Source organism: Lingula anatina, chromosome 7 (genome assembly GCF_051362555.1).
Source record: "Lingula anatina isolate TDL-2025a chromosome 7, LinAna3.0, whole genome shotgun sequence".
Lineage (NCBI taxonomy): Eukaryota > Metazoa > Brachiopoda > Lingulata > Lingulida > Lingulidae > Lingula > Lingula anatina.
In genome coordinates, this window is record NC_141773.1 from 20,757,238 (window position 1) to 20,774,024 (window position 16,787).

The 16,787-nt window shown below is 39.5% G+C and overlaps 1 protein-coding gene across 1 annotated transcript in view; it reads left to right on the plus strand.

The window, feature by feature from the left end:
- The window catches only part of LOC106158688 (uncharacterized), a 65,230-nt gene that overhangs the window by 39,556 nt on the left and 8,887 nt on the right, over window positions 1–16,787 (plus strand). The window contains exon 3 of the mRNA XM_087017422.1: window positions 8,889–16,777. Coding sequence (XP_086873548.1) covers window positions 9,008–16,777 — 7,770 coding nt within the window. The 5' untranslated portion in view covers window positions 8,889–9,007. The remainder of the gene's footprint in view (window positions 1–8,888; window positions 16,778–16,787) is intronic.

The window sequence follows — 16,787 nt, forward strand, 5'->3', positions numbered from 1 at the left end:
TCTGTGCAGTGGTCCAGTGAATACCATTTATTCTTGTTTTTTCATGGACAAAACTCCCACACAGTCTTACTTTTATGTAGAGACTTGACTAAGGTCCCTGGTCAAATTAAAGATCTGTTCGGCAGTACGATGGGTCAAAAGCTATCTGATCTCCAAGCATTGGATGGCACGCAGCTTCAGCATCTCCTTGAAAAAAATTGTCACAAAAAAGAAGCAGCTCATTTTTACAAAAGAGACGCGAGAATTAAGAACGTATGCTCTTACACCAGACAATTTACTGAAGATGGTTCTAATCTATTTGCGCGTGAAAGCAACCGTTCCTGTTGTCATCATGGGAGACACCGGATGTGGAAAAACTCGGTTAGTGACTTATCTAGCCAAAACATGTGGAGTAACTCTGGAGATTTTCGGCATCCATGCAGATGTTACTGCAACTGAAATTGAAAACATGATAGAAAGATTCAATCAGAAAGCAAAACGGCAAATGGACCAGCCATTCTGTCTTTTCTTAGATGAAATCAACACATGTGGCCATCTCGGTCTTTTAACACAAATTCTTTGTAGACGGCAGTGTGTGGGAAGGGAAGTATCTCCAAATACAGTAGTAAAAATAATTATGTTTCCGTTGTATAACGTTTTGAAAACGTTTGAAATGTTTTAATCCCTATCCTGTGAATAGAAGGGGGCGGATAAACAATGGAGAGCCGTCTAAATCCCTTCAAAATTCGAACGCAAAAACACAATAGTTTAGGCGTAATGACACAATACCTTAGGCGAGTGAACCCCATGACGCCGATATTTGTGATCCAGCGCGAGCGCGATGGTCCGCTGTAACTAAGTGTAATTAACAGCAGGATACATCAGCCAGAAGGTACCCATTGTTTATTGCGGCAATAGGATTATAGATGCGTGCCACTAAACCGTCCCCCGTAGCGAACTGTCCTTTTGTTTACTAGTTTGGCACGCGCAGCTGATTATCTTTTGAGTGTTGCTAACTAACTGCTAGTTAAATATGTTAACAGTTATTTCATTCAATATGAATTTTCCGTAGTCAAAAAATGAACTAAGCATTGTTTGTTTGATCAACTTGCATGAGCGTCAGCATCAACCTCAAAAATTATTATTGCATTAATTTATAACTGTATAATTTATTTATAAGCTTACTGATTCAAGTATTTATAAAGCATGAATGATAATGAATGAGGAATAAGGAAGAAACAGTGAATAGAATTTTCAAAAAATGAATAATATATGGCAAATATATGACTTATACTGTACTTTAATTATAATATTTAAATTAAATGAGGTGCATTGACAGAGGCGCAAGGACAATCCAACTCCAACGTGCAACAGGGGGACCTATGAGATTGTGATCACACAATACATGAGAGTACGGTCAATTTACAGTGTAAATCATCAGTTAAGAAAGGAGGGGGGTCTTAACATAGCTCGCTATCTATTGTTAAATGCGACTGTTATCATTTCTCGATCAAGCTCAAACCATGCCCATACAATTGATGAGTCTCCGGCTGCCGTGCAGAAACGCCATGTCGAACATATTTTGTTACATTTACAGTGGTCGGAATAATTTTGTTTCCGTTGTACACCGGTGTAACCACGTTCGAAATGTTTTAATCCCTATCTTGTGAATAGAAGGGGGCGGACAAACAATGGAGGGCCGTATAAATCCCTTCAAAATTCGAACGCACAAACACAATAGCTTAGGTGGAATAACACAATACTTAATACGTGTGAACCCCATGACGCCGGTTTCTGTGGCCCAGCGCGAGCGTGACAATCCGCTGTAACTAGGTGTAATTAACAGCAGGATACATCAGCCAGAAGGTCCCTATTGTTTGTTGCGGCGATAGGATTATAGCTTGAAGAGGCTAAACCCATGCTAAGGCGTGCCACGTGAAGTGAACTGTCCTTTTGTTCACTAGTTTGGCACGCGCAGCTGGTTTTTAGTGTTGCTAACAAACTGCTAGTTAAATTTGTTATCAGTTATTTCATCCTATATGAAATTTCCGCAGTCAAAAATTGAACTAATTATTGTTTGTTTGGTTGAAATGCATGAGCGTCAGCATCAATCTGTCTCAAAAAATTCCTATTGCATTAATTTATAAATGTATAATTTATTTATGTACTTACGTTTTAATTTGAAATATCTGCATTCAAGCGTTCAAGTATTTATAAAACATGAATGATAATGAAAGAGGAATAAGGAAATAACATATTACTTATATTATGCTTATATTATAATATTGAAATTAAATGAGGTGCATTGACATAGGCGCAATGACAATCCAACTACAACGTGCAACAGGGGGAAGTCTGGCTGTATGATCATACAATATACGAAAGTACGGTCAATTAAAAGTGTAAATCATCAGTTAAATAGGAGGGGGTCTTACTATGGTCGCTATCTATTGTTAAACCCAACTGTTATTGTCTCTCGAACAAGCTTAAAGCATGCCTATACAATTACTGTGTCTCCGGCTGCCGTTCACAAACACCATGTCGAACGTATTTTGCTACAGTGAGAAACATGGTACACTAGCGACTTGTTTTAGATCACTCAAGAAAGGATGCATACGTGCGACACCAGAGGAAAAACAATCAAGTATGCGTCTGATCCATTAATAGTAATTGCACAGTGCATGTTACTAGACCTTTGTCCTAACTCAGTAGTTAGGAATAGGATGTTTGGATAAAAAGCTTCTATTCAACTCGCTTAGACCTAGGGCGTGATGCTATCATCCGATGAAACACGTAACTGCACCCTCTACCTGAACCTGAAGTCCCTTTATCTGAAACAAAAACTGCCCCTTGAACATGTCCATTTTTTAATCGTCAAATGATTTGTGATTTCATTGAACGTCTTTGATCGAAAGCTTTCAAGTGACAATAACCGAACCATGTGTTGATTATTTATTAAAGCGTAATTAAGTTTATTCAACATGATCTATTTTGTAAACGATACTTGCCAAGATTGAGCTTGGATTGATCACCGTCACTATTTAGCTACTCGCCTATAATGCGTGCTGAACGACAGACAACTTAAAAATATTATCTGTGTAACTGTGCAAATGCAAATGTTAAAATATAACAAAGCCGGCATCTAATCCATCGAACATATTTATATTTGTTCTTTTTAAACCAGTGTAAGGGTAACGCCAAATGAAAGCAAGCCTTGCAGACTGGTTTTGTTTAAACTGTCGTGCATCAAGTAAAGCTAAGTAAAGCCTGTTTCTACTTCGCAGTGTTCATCCCAGCCATAAAACTGCATGAAGGATAACAAGACTCCGTAGACCTGTGCTTCAGGTTTCCAGGAGTCCCGTGTAACACAATAATATCGAAGGCCTGAGAGTAATACATATATGAGGCCGTGTATGAAAGATTTAACAAATTAGAAATTCAAGAATTTAAACATGCTAGGTACATGCACATCACTTAATAAGTCATTTCACAAAAATCGCATCTAATTGTTTAGATTAACCTTTACTTTTATCGATCTCATCCCATTGTCTCAACCACCTAAAAGAAATATAGAGAACATGAGGAAAAGTAACACGTTTACATGCAGGCGAAGGAGTTATACTTCAATATTAATCGCGAACAATATCAACAGCGACTAAAGACCGTTGCCTGTCTTTCACACAAACACACGAAGGTTTAATAAAGGGAGTCGCGGCGCGATATCTACAGGTATCTCTTTCATTCGAACAAGCAAAGGGCTGACCCGAAGTAAGCTTTCTATACTAATGTCCTTTTTATTGTGTATTGTAATTACTCTACTTGCTCGCCTCCATTGTCTTGTAAAAGTGACAAAGAATGTGTTGTATTCACACACGAGATGAAAGAACTCCTTTACCTTAAGTTGCATAATGTCTTTCTCAAGGTTATAATCAGTGTGAAGAGGGTGTCTTGCCTCATTTAAAAAGGGTGTTGTTCTTCATACTGGTTGTTGCTTAACTTATGCTAATCTTAAACTTTTATGTACCAATATGGTTTTAATAAATCGCTAAAATTATTAATTTAATGAACATTGTGTATCAAACGTTTTGATACGATTTAAATAAATGGACGAGGAGGATTACGGTATTAGGTTCTATTTACCTCTGGCTTTAACTTCGCCCTGCTATATAAATGAACAAATGTTGCAGATCGTAACAAAAAACTTTCTTATAGTGTTTTATGACATATATGATTTACACATTTGATAGTGAAACACTCCTCGACTTTAACGAATCACCTGACGTAAACTGTCTACCCGCGCTCCCCGAAAAAAACTGTTTCTTTTAATTTTGAAATGAATTGCTTTTAAGGCAAAGAAGTCCATTAAACCCTTTAGTCTCAATATCATTGTACAGCATGTTGTAATCGATATTTAAAAAAGTTAATTTTTGTACTCCGCTTTCATCGAGGATACCTCAAGTTGAGGTTACAATTACCGTGTACGTCGCTCGCCTATGCTACTGGAATATACATTTAAGGACAAATTAAGCTTTGTAAAGTCCCTATTGTCACACACCATAGATACTTTATTTTGTCTTGAATGAAAAAATAGCCTCAAATTATCGTTTTGTGCTTAAACCTTTCATTACTTGAACCAAGATCTGTACTATAGCTACCAAGACGTACATGCATCAAGTTGGGTCTGCTGGGGGAGGGGAGCATTTAAATGATAAACGAGGAAGTCTACCTGCAAAAGCAGCAGCAGTGGTTTAAATAATCGCTATCTAGACTCCTTTTTCTTTGACAGCAACATAAAAAGTGTTTAGGGAGAAAGTCACACAAAGACCCGACGTTGTTTTGTCTTCAGCATTTCCTCTTCCTTGTTATCTGCAATTACTATCGTCAATTAATGAAATCGAGAAAGCAATTAAGTGACGGCACATTGAATATAGTCACTAGGTGCATTTCGCTGAGTGTTTACAAGATCTAGCGACACATTTTATCGCCACGCGTTCTAGTTTGATTAGTTTAGAAAATTAAACAGTTACTCTGTCGGCTCTCCGTCATTGCTATGAATCTGACATCGAATTTAGTCCAAAATATTAGTAAATTCAGAATTATTAGCTAAAACGTAAATTGCCCTAATTTGTCAGATAATCAAAAATGCCGGTGATCCACGCGGAGGGTACGCTTTCCTGAAGGTAGCGGCGACGAACGGCGACGATATTTTTCTGAATAGTGAACCTTTATTAGTTACGAAAAGCCCCCTTTTCAACAGGGGCGTTTTATTAATTACTTCATGTCACAAAGTTAATTTATACAGGCAAAACTTTATTTTAAGGAAATAGTTTCACGAAATGAACGAGAGTAAAATATTAGTCGGCACAAATATAAGGCATACAACAATGAGTCATGTTATGGATCATGTTATGGGCCATGTCGGATTATAATGGCATAACTTGATGCAAAACAGTCTATCGTTTCTTCCACCGCGAGTCCCTTTATTTAATGTAATGTATTACTCATTACCCGTTTCATTTGACACTCTCTCTTTTTATCTCCCTTCCCCTTTCTCTTGTTAGAAGGAGGGTACATAATTAAGCACTCAAAATCTGCACCACCAATCTTCAGAAAAACAGAAGTCAACGAACCAGTGGGCTGATCCACAACATCTGACACAGCAGAATGAATCAAATAACAGCTAGCACATATTTATATGCAGTTAGCTATAGTGTCACTACATACATAATCAGCTGCACGCACGAAGCTGTTGAACAAAAGGATAGTTCGCTACGGGAGACCGTTTGTTTACATAAGTACTCTAAGGGGGCGTGGCTACCCAGGCGACCAAGGGATTAGGCTAGTTACTATATGCCGTCAACAATCGTTTAGCGACCCTATCATTATACACTCTCTCTATTGTATTTTCCACCGCATTAATCGCAGTGTAATCTTCAAATGGTCCACGGGGTAAATGTACACATTCTTAATCCGAGTACGGTACAAACAGTGTACACTTGTTAAGAATGCATACATGCGACACCTGAGGACAAACAAGCAAATATGCAACTGATCTATTAATTGTAATTGCACAGTATATGTAACCAGACCTTTGTCCTAACTCAGTAGTTAGGAATACATGTAGGATGCTTGGAAAAAAGTTTTCCATTTAACTCGCTTAGACCTGGGGCGTGATGTTGCTATCATCCGAGGAAACACCTTCACTGAACCCTCTACCTGAAGTCTCCTTAGCAGAATCTGTCCATTTTTAATGGTCAAATGATTTGTGATTTCATTGAACGTCTTTGATAGAACTTTTTTAAGTGACGATAACCGAACCGTGTGCTGATTATTTATTAAAGCGCAAGTTTATTTATCATGATCTATTTTGTAAACAACACTTGCCTAGATTGTGCTTGAATTGATCATCGTCACTCTTTGGCTACTTTCACTGTAATGCGTGCTGAACGACAGAGTCCCGTGTAAGGCAATAACATCGAAGAGTATAGACCGAGAGTAATATTAATATGAGGCCGTGTATAAAAGAATTTACAAATTAAAAATTCAAGAATTTAAACATGCTACGTTTGTGCACATCACTTCAGTCATTTCACAAAAATTGCACCTAATTCTTTAGATTAACCTCTACTTTTATCGATCTCAACGCCTTGTCAGATCCACCTGAAAGTAATTAAGTGAACATGAGGCCAAATAACACGTTTACATGTAGGCGAAGGGGGTATACTTCAATATTGATTGCAAACAATATCAACATGGTTTCAAAACCGTTGCCTGTCTTCCACACGTTTACACGAACACACGAAGGTCGCGTCGCGATATCTATCTCTCTCTTTCGAACAAGAAAAGGGCTGACCCGAAGTAAGCTTTCTAAACTAATTTCCTTTTGATTGTGTATTGTATTTACTCCACTTGCTCGCCTCCATTGTCTTGTAAAAGTGACAAAGAATGTGTTGTTTTCACACTCGAGTTGATAGAACCTTACCCAACTCCTTTGCCTTGTTACATAATGTCTTTATCAAGGTTATAATCAGTGTGAAGAGGGTGTCTTGCCTCACTTAAAAAGGCAGTTGATTTTCAACTGTACAAATATAGTTTCAATAAATCGCCAAAATTATGACATTAATGAACATTGTGTATCAAACGTTTTGATACGATTTAAATAAATGGACAAGAACGATTGCGATATGAGTTACTATTTACCTTTGGCGTCAACTTCGCCCTGCTAACTAAATGCACAAATGTTGCATATTGTAACAAAAAATGTTATCATAGTGTTTTTATGACATATGTTTTACATATTTGTTAGTGAAACAATCCTCAACTTTAACGCATCACCTGAAGTTAACTATGTTTTCCCCTCCCATACCTCCCGAAAAAAAAAAACTGCTTCTATTAATTTTGAAATTAATTGTTTTTAAGACAAAGAAGCTTATTAACACTTTTACGACTCGGTCATTGTACAGCATGTTGTAATCGCTATTTTAAAAAGTTAATTTTTGTACTCCGCTTTTCAGTGTTCATCCTGGTGCTTTCATCGGGGATACCTCAGGTGGAGATACGATCACGTGGCTAGCCTAAATCCATATGTTACTGGAATATATTTAAGTACACGTGAAACTTTGTAAAGTCCCTATTGTCACACATCATAGATACTGAATTTTGTCTTGAATGATAAAATACCCTCAACTTATCGTTTTGTGCTTAAACCTTTCATAACTTGGACCGAGGTTTGATATACAGTGTAATGTAGCTACTATGACATTCCTCAGCATCTAAATGATAAACGAGTATGTCTACCTGTAAAAGCAGCAGCGGCGGTTTAAATGATCGCTATCTCGGTTCCTTTTTTTTTTTTTTTTTTTTTTTTTTTTTTTGACAGCAACATAGAAAGTGTTTAGGGAGAAAGTCACACAAAAACGTTGTTTTGTCATTTGTTTTTACATTTCCTCCTCCTTTTTTACTGCAATTACTATCGTCAATTCATGAAACCGATATAGCAATTAAGTGATTAAGTGACGGCACATTGAATATAGTCACAAGGTGCATTTCGCTGAGTGTTTACAAGATATAGCGACACATTTATCGCCACACAGTCTAGTCTGATAAATCAGGGGGCGTTTATGCTGAATCGGGGAATCAGGAGATATGTCACTAAATAGGGAGATTCTCGAAGAGACTGGTAGTGTTGAAAGGTCTGAATAATTTTGTCTGTTTAATGTGAAGGCTAGCTTAGATTATCATGCTTTGGATGGTATCATAATTGCCTAAGATCTTCAGTGTGTGCAACAAGTGGCGCAACAAATGATAATAAAAAACATCATTAAGAAAACGAAATAGAATATTTTGAAATTTAAACAGTCACTCTGGTGGCTTTGCGTCACGTCTATGAATCTGACATCGAATTTAGCCCAAAATATTAGTAAATTCAGAATTAATAGCTAAAACGTAAATTGACATCTGCCCTAATTTGTCAGATAACAAAAAATGCCGGTAATCCATGTGGAGGATACGTTTTCTTGAAGGTAGCGGCGCTGAACGGCGACGGTGTTTTTCTGAACAACTTACCTTTGAACCTGCATTAGTTATGAAAAGCCTCCTTTTCAACAGGCGTGTATACAGACAAAATTTCATTCAAGGAAATAGTTCCAAGAAATGAACAAGAGTAAAATATAAGTCAGCACAAATATAAACCATACAGCAATGAGTTTATATTTAAAGTATAATCCCTCCTGTTATGGGCCATCACCTTGGTGCAAAACTACCTATCGTTTTTTCCACCGCGGACCCCTTTAATTAATGTGTTGTAGTACTCATTCTACCCATTTCATCTGACATCTCTGTATCTTTCCCTTCCCCTTTCTCTTGTTAGGAGGTTATATAATGGTATCATATCATATCATTCATTACAGCATGTAACCCTTACAAACTCCGAGGTGAGAAGAATGTCATATCTGCATGGCTATCAGGGAAAGTGGAAACTGATGAACTCTCAAAATTAGTGTACCAGGTATACCCACTGCCTGAGACCATGGTAGACTATGTCTGGGATTATGGGTCACTCAGTGACGAAGATGAGAGATATTACATAGAGCAGATGGTATTTGACTCACCGTTACAACAAGGACACAAAAACATTTTTGCTGAGCTTCTTTCTGTATCCCAGAGATTTATCCGTCAATTAGAACACAACTCGTGGTGTGTGAGTTTGCGGGATGTCAACAGGTGCAAACAGCTTGTCACGTGGTATATTGACTTCTTGAGTCGAAAACAGAAACTTATTTACAAGGATGATTTCAAAAGATTAGATTATTCCACCTTAGAGCAACGATCCATAATCCTGTCATTGGCCCATTGCTACTATGTTAGGCTAGGGAAACGATCAAACAGGCGACAATACCTCAACAAGCTTTCTTTTGTATTTGTTAAACATGGAGTCAAACAAAATACCTCTGGTGAACACCTTCTTAGGATAATCCAAGAAGAACAGAAAGGCATAGTAGACATGATGGATGTTCCACCAGGAACAGCTAAAAATTCAGCTTTGCTTGAAAACGTTTTTGTGATGCTGGTATGCATACTCAACAAAATCCCAGTATTTGTTGTTGGCAAACCCGGTTGCAGCAAGTCACTTTCCATGCAACTCCTGAAAACAAACCTTCGTGGGCAGGAAGCGAGACATCCGTTTTTCAGAGAGTATCCACAGATACATGTGGTCTCATACCAAGGCTCAGAATCATCAACTTCGGAATGCATAGAGAAAATATTTGAAAAGGCTAGAAAATACCAAGAGTTGAATAAGGAAAGCAATGTCTTAGCTACGGTTCTTCTTGATGAAGTTGGCCTTGCTGAAGTATCAATTTACAACCCGTTGAAGGTACTTCACCATCTGCTGGAATCTGCTGAAGAAACCGGCTTGAAAGTTGCAGTTGTGGGCATTTCCAACTGGGCGCTAGATGGTGCTAAGATGAACATGGCAATCCACTTGTCCAGACCAGATTTAGAGGAAGAAGAACTGCTTGAAACAGCCATTGCAATTACCCAAGCCAAAGATGATTCAAAGCAATTACCAGTCTACCAAAGGCTAATATTTTCTGCCCTGGCAAAAGCATATTATGAATATCAAGCCAAACAGATGATAAGAGATTTCCATGGGCTACGGGACTATTATTATCTGGTGAAGTATCTAACACAAGATGAATCAGCATCACAGAGTACCATTCTGCAATCAATATGGAAGGGATTGCAGAGGAATTTTGGGGGCCTTTCGTCAGAAATGGACAATATAATGAACATGTTCAAAGCTCATTTAGAAGAATATCAAATTCTATTAGAAGAAGCTGAAAATGTGGACCAGGTTCCAATAGAAGATCTTATTCGGGAAAACTTGACAAACACTGATGCAAGACACCTCCTTTTGGTAACAACTGGAGATTATGTGCTTGATATTGTGGAGAACATCCTACACACAACAAACCGGGAATATGAGATCATCCTTGGAAGTAATTTTGAAGACGACAGATCAGAGGATTACAACTACAGAATTTTGAGTCGTATTATTCTTTGCATGGAAAGGGGTGATGCTCTTATTTTGAAGAATTTAGAGTCTATCTATGGAAGGCTGTATGGCATGCTGAATCAGAACTACACTGTTATGGACAGAAAAAAAAATTGCAGGGTGGCGTTAGGACCATTCAGTAACCCGACGTGTTATGTCCATGACCAGTTTCGGTGCATCGTCCTTATTGATCAAAAGGACCTTCCCCACCAAGACCCGCCTTTCCTGAACCGTTTTGAAAAACAGTTGATTCGGTTCTCTGACCTGTTACAGAATGACGAAGGTCAGATGCTGTCACATCTTGAGACATGGGTAAGGGATCTTACTACTGTAGAAGACTTGAAGTTTGAGGCACATCACGTCTTTCCCGGCTTTGGCAAAGATACCTTAGCTTCACTTGCACTAAAACTGAAATTTGAAGGAAAGACGGTCACTGAGGATATTATCAAAGAAGAAATACTGCATGCTGCAACACCAGATGGCATTTTGCGATCTTGTAAATCCGACCTGGCAAAAGTGGAACCAGTGAGAGAAATTCAACGAAAATATTTCGAACTTCCAATACATAAAGGGCTTCCCAATTTACTTGCAGAAGTTTTAACGGAGAGAAAAGGCCAGACAGTGCCTCTTATGGAGGACCAAACTCATGGAGCAAGATTCATTATTCTTACTCACAGCAGTGTCTATGTTAATATCAAAGACGAACTGCAAGGTCTTTTAAGCTCACGTTGTGAAAAATTGGGGGCATTCAAATCAGAAAGAGAGCTTATTGAATCCATCCACAGTTTCTTCTCTCACCAGGATGAAGAATTATTGGTATTTCAGTGTAAACCTGTTGATGACTTGAGACACCTTGCTGTTCTCCGTGCTACACTGGAAAATGAAAGACGTGAGTTCTTGCGCTCTGGGAGAGTGGGTGTTGTCAAACACATTTTTATTGTATATCACTTACAAAGGAGACACTCAGAAGATGAAAGCCAATGGCATTTGAGCTATGGTCCAGGGTGGAAAATAGTTACACTTGATCCAGTGGAACGGACAAAACTGCCAGTAGGGCAAGTCATTGGCAAAACTCTTTCGGGTGTATTTCACTCAGATGGCTTCTCGCTGAAAGAATCCCTTAAGAAAGAAATATTAGGCTGTTTTGAGTGTATCAATTATACCGGACTGCGACGAGGTGCATCAGGCATCAGTAGTTTGATAGAAGACCTTGTTGCATCTGATAAGCTCCTAGATATGTTTGCATTGAAAATTCTGCAGTATTTGAAGCAAGATTGCTCTGAAGAATGGCTGAGGACAGATGAACATGGCAACTTTCCATACGAGTATCCAAACCCATTTGATTCGCGCACATGGCAGGTCAACGTTGCTTGTAGCTGGAGGGATATTTACAACCATTCTACATTACTGCATGCGATGGAAAAGTATCTCACTCGAAGAGTAAAAGTTCCACTGTCTATCATTGTGTTTCTCCTGGAAAACTGCAGTGCTTGGGGAGGGTACTTCAGAGCAGATTCTAAAGGCAAAGAATGCTGGAAACGTGCATTCATGTCCTCAAAAGTCCTTCCTCCTCTTACCAAGATTTCACCTCCAACCAGCCTGGAATGTTATTTTCTTCACGGACCAACCCAGGAAACCAAATCCCCATTCAGTGTTTGCTATCTTCGAGCTCTCTGGAGGCACAGAGATCAATTCATGTCAGAGGTGTTTGCCAATAGAGAAATAACAGTTCTAATACCAAGATACCAAACCATGTTTAAAAAAGAACTAGAGATGTGTGCCGGATCAATTGAAAATGCCATTCCTGACGTTGGAGCCTTTTTGGATGACGTGTGTCTGTTTGCAGCAGAGGGAGCACCAGCTGATTTGAAGCCAGATGAAATTTTGACCATAATGCGTTGGTGCTTGGCAGACAGGTATTGTAAAGGAGAGAGCAAAGACAACCCGATACAATTCATCACTTCACTGATATTGGCTGTCTGGGAGAATAGTGACTTGCTGGATGCACAGTTACGACTTATGTTGACCCTGAAGCAAGCAGTAACAGACACAGACGCATTTAATTTAATTGAAGGCAAGATACAAAGTCAACGTGTTTATGAAGAACCTGTTACTGCTGATGTCAACACATTTGTGCACACTGAGGCAGGGTTTACGCAGACGATACCGCCGGGACCCGTTTACAATGAACGAGATATAGCAGATGAAGATAGCCCTCCAGCAAACAGTGACACACTATTTGTACCTGTTTATAATGAACGGGATATAGAAGATAACCTTCCAGCGCCCACTGACCAACTGCAACAGAAACGTCAGTTTGTAGATAATACAGGTTTTCAATTCACTCTGTCTTCTGCTGAAGTGAAGCGCAATGAAGGAATGATGGAGTGGGAGAGACAATGTAATGTATTTCAAACTTCTGATGATAATGTCGACAGGCTACTGCAAAGTGATGATGACTCCACAGACAGATACTCAGCAAACAATGGTAACCTTCCAACACACGATCAACTGCAGCAAGAAGAACAATTTTTGGATCTCGTGAGTTGGCAATTCATACCTTCATCTGCTGTAGTGAAAAGTTGTGGAGGAGTGATGGAGTGGCAAAGGAAAGTTGGGGTAATCCTTGCAACTGCAACTGAAATAAGTGTGTGTCCATCAAGTTTGCATCTTTTGAGAGTGTTTCAAGACTTTGTCCACATAATAGTGAGAAATGAACCCCAGTTTGAAAGAGTTTTGTATGACCTAGCAAACACTGCCATGCACATAAAAGATGCTGGTGAAGAACCAATTGAATCTGAATATCTAGCATCTCAAATTCTTGAATTTGTAAGAGATGTCAAGCAAGACAGGTATTTGCATGATACCTACCTGCAGGAATTTACTTGTGCATACATTTGGCGATGCATGGAAGCAAATATTGAGAACCCCTTGTTTGCTTACTTTATGGATGCCGTGAAGAACCAAACTCTACCCGACAGGAGACTGACGTTATTTGGACCCATTTTATTCCTACAGTTCTTTGATGAAAGGGAGCAGAGGGAGAGCCCATCATTGGATTATCTAATGGAAGAACCTGAAGTTACCATGCATAGTGCACTTGGTGCTATGCATGCATATCTATCAACTTGCCTTGACAACTCATTGGGGATATTGGCAACTGACATTCTGCGGGATTACTTCATGTTGGATATCAGTGCTGAAGACGTTGCTGCATTGGTGAGTAATGACGATTTGCTGCTGAGAAAAGCAAAGCAGGCAACTGAAGTTATTGCCAAGACACACACACGTGGTTTCCCCTTTGTTTGCGCCATCTCTTTTATGAGGAATTTTCTTGAAACTTTGGCAGATGCTATGTGTCAACGTGAGTTTTACAGCAACGAAGAAATATGCATGAGGATACTGGCTCTTACCTCTTACATGTTTCGACCTCAGCTTAACCAAATGGATGGTGGACAGAAGCACCTGTTTTGTTACCTCCTCAAATCAATGATGCAGATAGAGGGTCTACCTCATGTCATTAACTTCTGTCAAGAATATCAATCTTATCTTCCACCAACTGCACAGGATTTTGGTTTATCCTGGGAAGCGTCTTTCTCAAGCCATCTGGGATACAACCCGCTTGGTTATGCCACCCATTACCAAGAAACCAACGATGCCCTGTCAGCACTGACCCGTGGAAATCAAGATCAAATGTTGGAAATTGTGGGACAATGCGACCATTCATCGTCATATAGATTTTCATTGCTTGCTGTAGTTTTTGCAAATTTCTATCTTAGCAGATTCAACAGACCTCTCAATGAGCACAAAAATAAAGTAGCGACATGGATACTAGAGAAATGCAAATCCTTGTCAGCACCGTACCGAGAAACAGTTACTCGATTATTGGGCAAGAAGGACTTTGAATTTTTTCTGACAGAAGATGAGGGCTGCAATACGTTCTCTCCATCATCTCAACAAACGTTTCAGGGCACCCTCTTTTCAGCTCTTGCTCTACACATTCAAGCAGTTATTGTCTCTCATATAGATCACTCTAGCAATGTGGAGTCCCTCTTTGTGAAAAGCCTCTTAGCTCCGGAAAGCTTGCAGGCACTGGATACACTTACATTCAGCCATAGTAAATCACCATCACAGCAATCCGATGTATCAGCATTCGACCGTCATTATTGCCAGTGTGGAAATGTGGTGTTGTGGATCAAAGCAACTAGGACAGAAGAGATACGGATTTGTCCAAATTGTGCACGTCCTTTTGGTGATCAAATGGTTAGTGACTATAGAACTAGCGTGCCAAAGCCAACAGGAAACACAAAAATGTCGGTCAAAGACGCCCAAATTTCCAATGTTTCCTTTAATGTGATCCATCTGCTACTGCAGTCATGTTTTGCCGCTGGACTCGGTTCAAAACTGTGTGCAAGGGATGATATAAAGACTAAATTCAGTTGTGCTGTGGCGGAAGTAGATGGGAATATTCTTGAAAGGATGAGAACACATGCCGAGAATCTCGGAAATTTGCTAGCAGTAAAAACACATGGAGTGTTTGAATTTTTACATCTCTTTGTCTCACAATTACATCATCATCTTGCCCCCAGTGACCTATGTAGACCAATTGATCAGTTGGTTGATGAAATTGACGATCTAACTGCACGGCGACATGACCATGTTAAAGAATTCAAGAAACAGTGCTTCAATGCCGGAAGACAGGATGGACAGGCATTGAGCACGACTGAACAACAGCTGTTGCTTGAAATAAACGATACTGACACATGCGATGAAGATACAGCAGGGTATTTTCGACTTACATCAAAACCAACATTGGCCAATCTTCGATCAGAGTTTGAAACCAGAAAACTTTCGAAACTTTACCCATTCCTTGAAGTATTTCTAAGAACTGAAGACCGCCTGAAACTTATCAAACACATACCAGTTATTCTCAACTGGCACCGCATGATCACTATGAAATTAGATCAGAGAATTGCAAGAGATGAAGCCAGCCAAAGGCGAACAAGCACATTCGTGGAAGACAATGATATGCCAGAACTTGAGAAATCCAATTTAAGAAAAGCATACAAAGCGATGCAGGCGACCTGCTCATTTCTCCGAAATGATCCACTTGCAAGGGCTGTTGACCCCTGTTTTAAGCAATTACCAAACTTGGACAAACAGTCATCAAACCTTGGTGAGTGTGTGATAGATTCTGAAAATTCACCTTTGTATGGTGCTCTTAGAGCACTGGTAGCGATTCAAAACACCTTCCTAGATGACTGCATACACGCTGCACTTGTTGGGAACAGTATGGTGCTCAGTTACATGCGACAAGGACCCAATGTCGGAATGGTGAAATACATTAACTTGGAAGATTGCGTGAAAAAGCACGTTATTGAGTATGATTGGTCCGATGAGATATTTACTCATTCCCAGCAGTGCAATATATCATACGGAATGGGTAGAGACATACAATATGATTACAGAGAAATTGAAGAAGAGCTTGCCAACAAGTTGGTGATGGGAAAGCCGTACCTTAAAGCAAAATGTGGGATCCATTTCTTTCGGTTTGCAAAGGAACTTTTCCATGGCTCCTCATCCATATTAGAAGAAGTTAAGTCCTTGATATCTCAAGAGGAAACTCTGCCAGCAGACATCATCAACAGTATAAAGAGAGACCAAAAACAGTCTTTGAATAAGACAAGTGATCTTTTAAATGAGTTAGAAGTGTTATTGTGTTTCATCAAGCGCACTGGAGGTCAAAGTGACATGTCTTTACTCGACTATGCAACACAGTGGCTGTCAACACCTATGAATCCGTTTCCCGAACACCTGCTACCTGAGCCACGGGAATCAGTGGAACTTTGTCACATTGTTCCACTGTACGAGCTCCTTGAGGACTTACAGTGTGACAATGCAGTGGATTGCTTATCAGACAACTATCGGGAGAAGCTCAGTGCTGAAATGACAAGAACTTTAACAGAGTGTATGGAAAGTGGGGCAGTACTTCCAGACCACTTTCGAGTGTGTCTGCGAAGGTTTATTTTCAGATTTCTGTCGTCTGACATAATGGTTCTTCAACCCACTGATTCCTTAGTCGAGTCCATAGATAACCCAACCCTGTGGCCGGCTGGTGTATTGGTGGGCGGTCGTATCCTGGGTCCCAGTGCGGAACCAAAACCTCTGACAGACGTACTTCCTTGTCAGCTTTCCCTCTGCCACACGCATGCAGTGTACAGACACGTCTTGAATATTATAATGGTAAACAAGC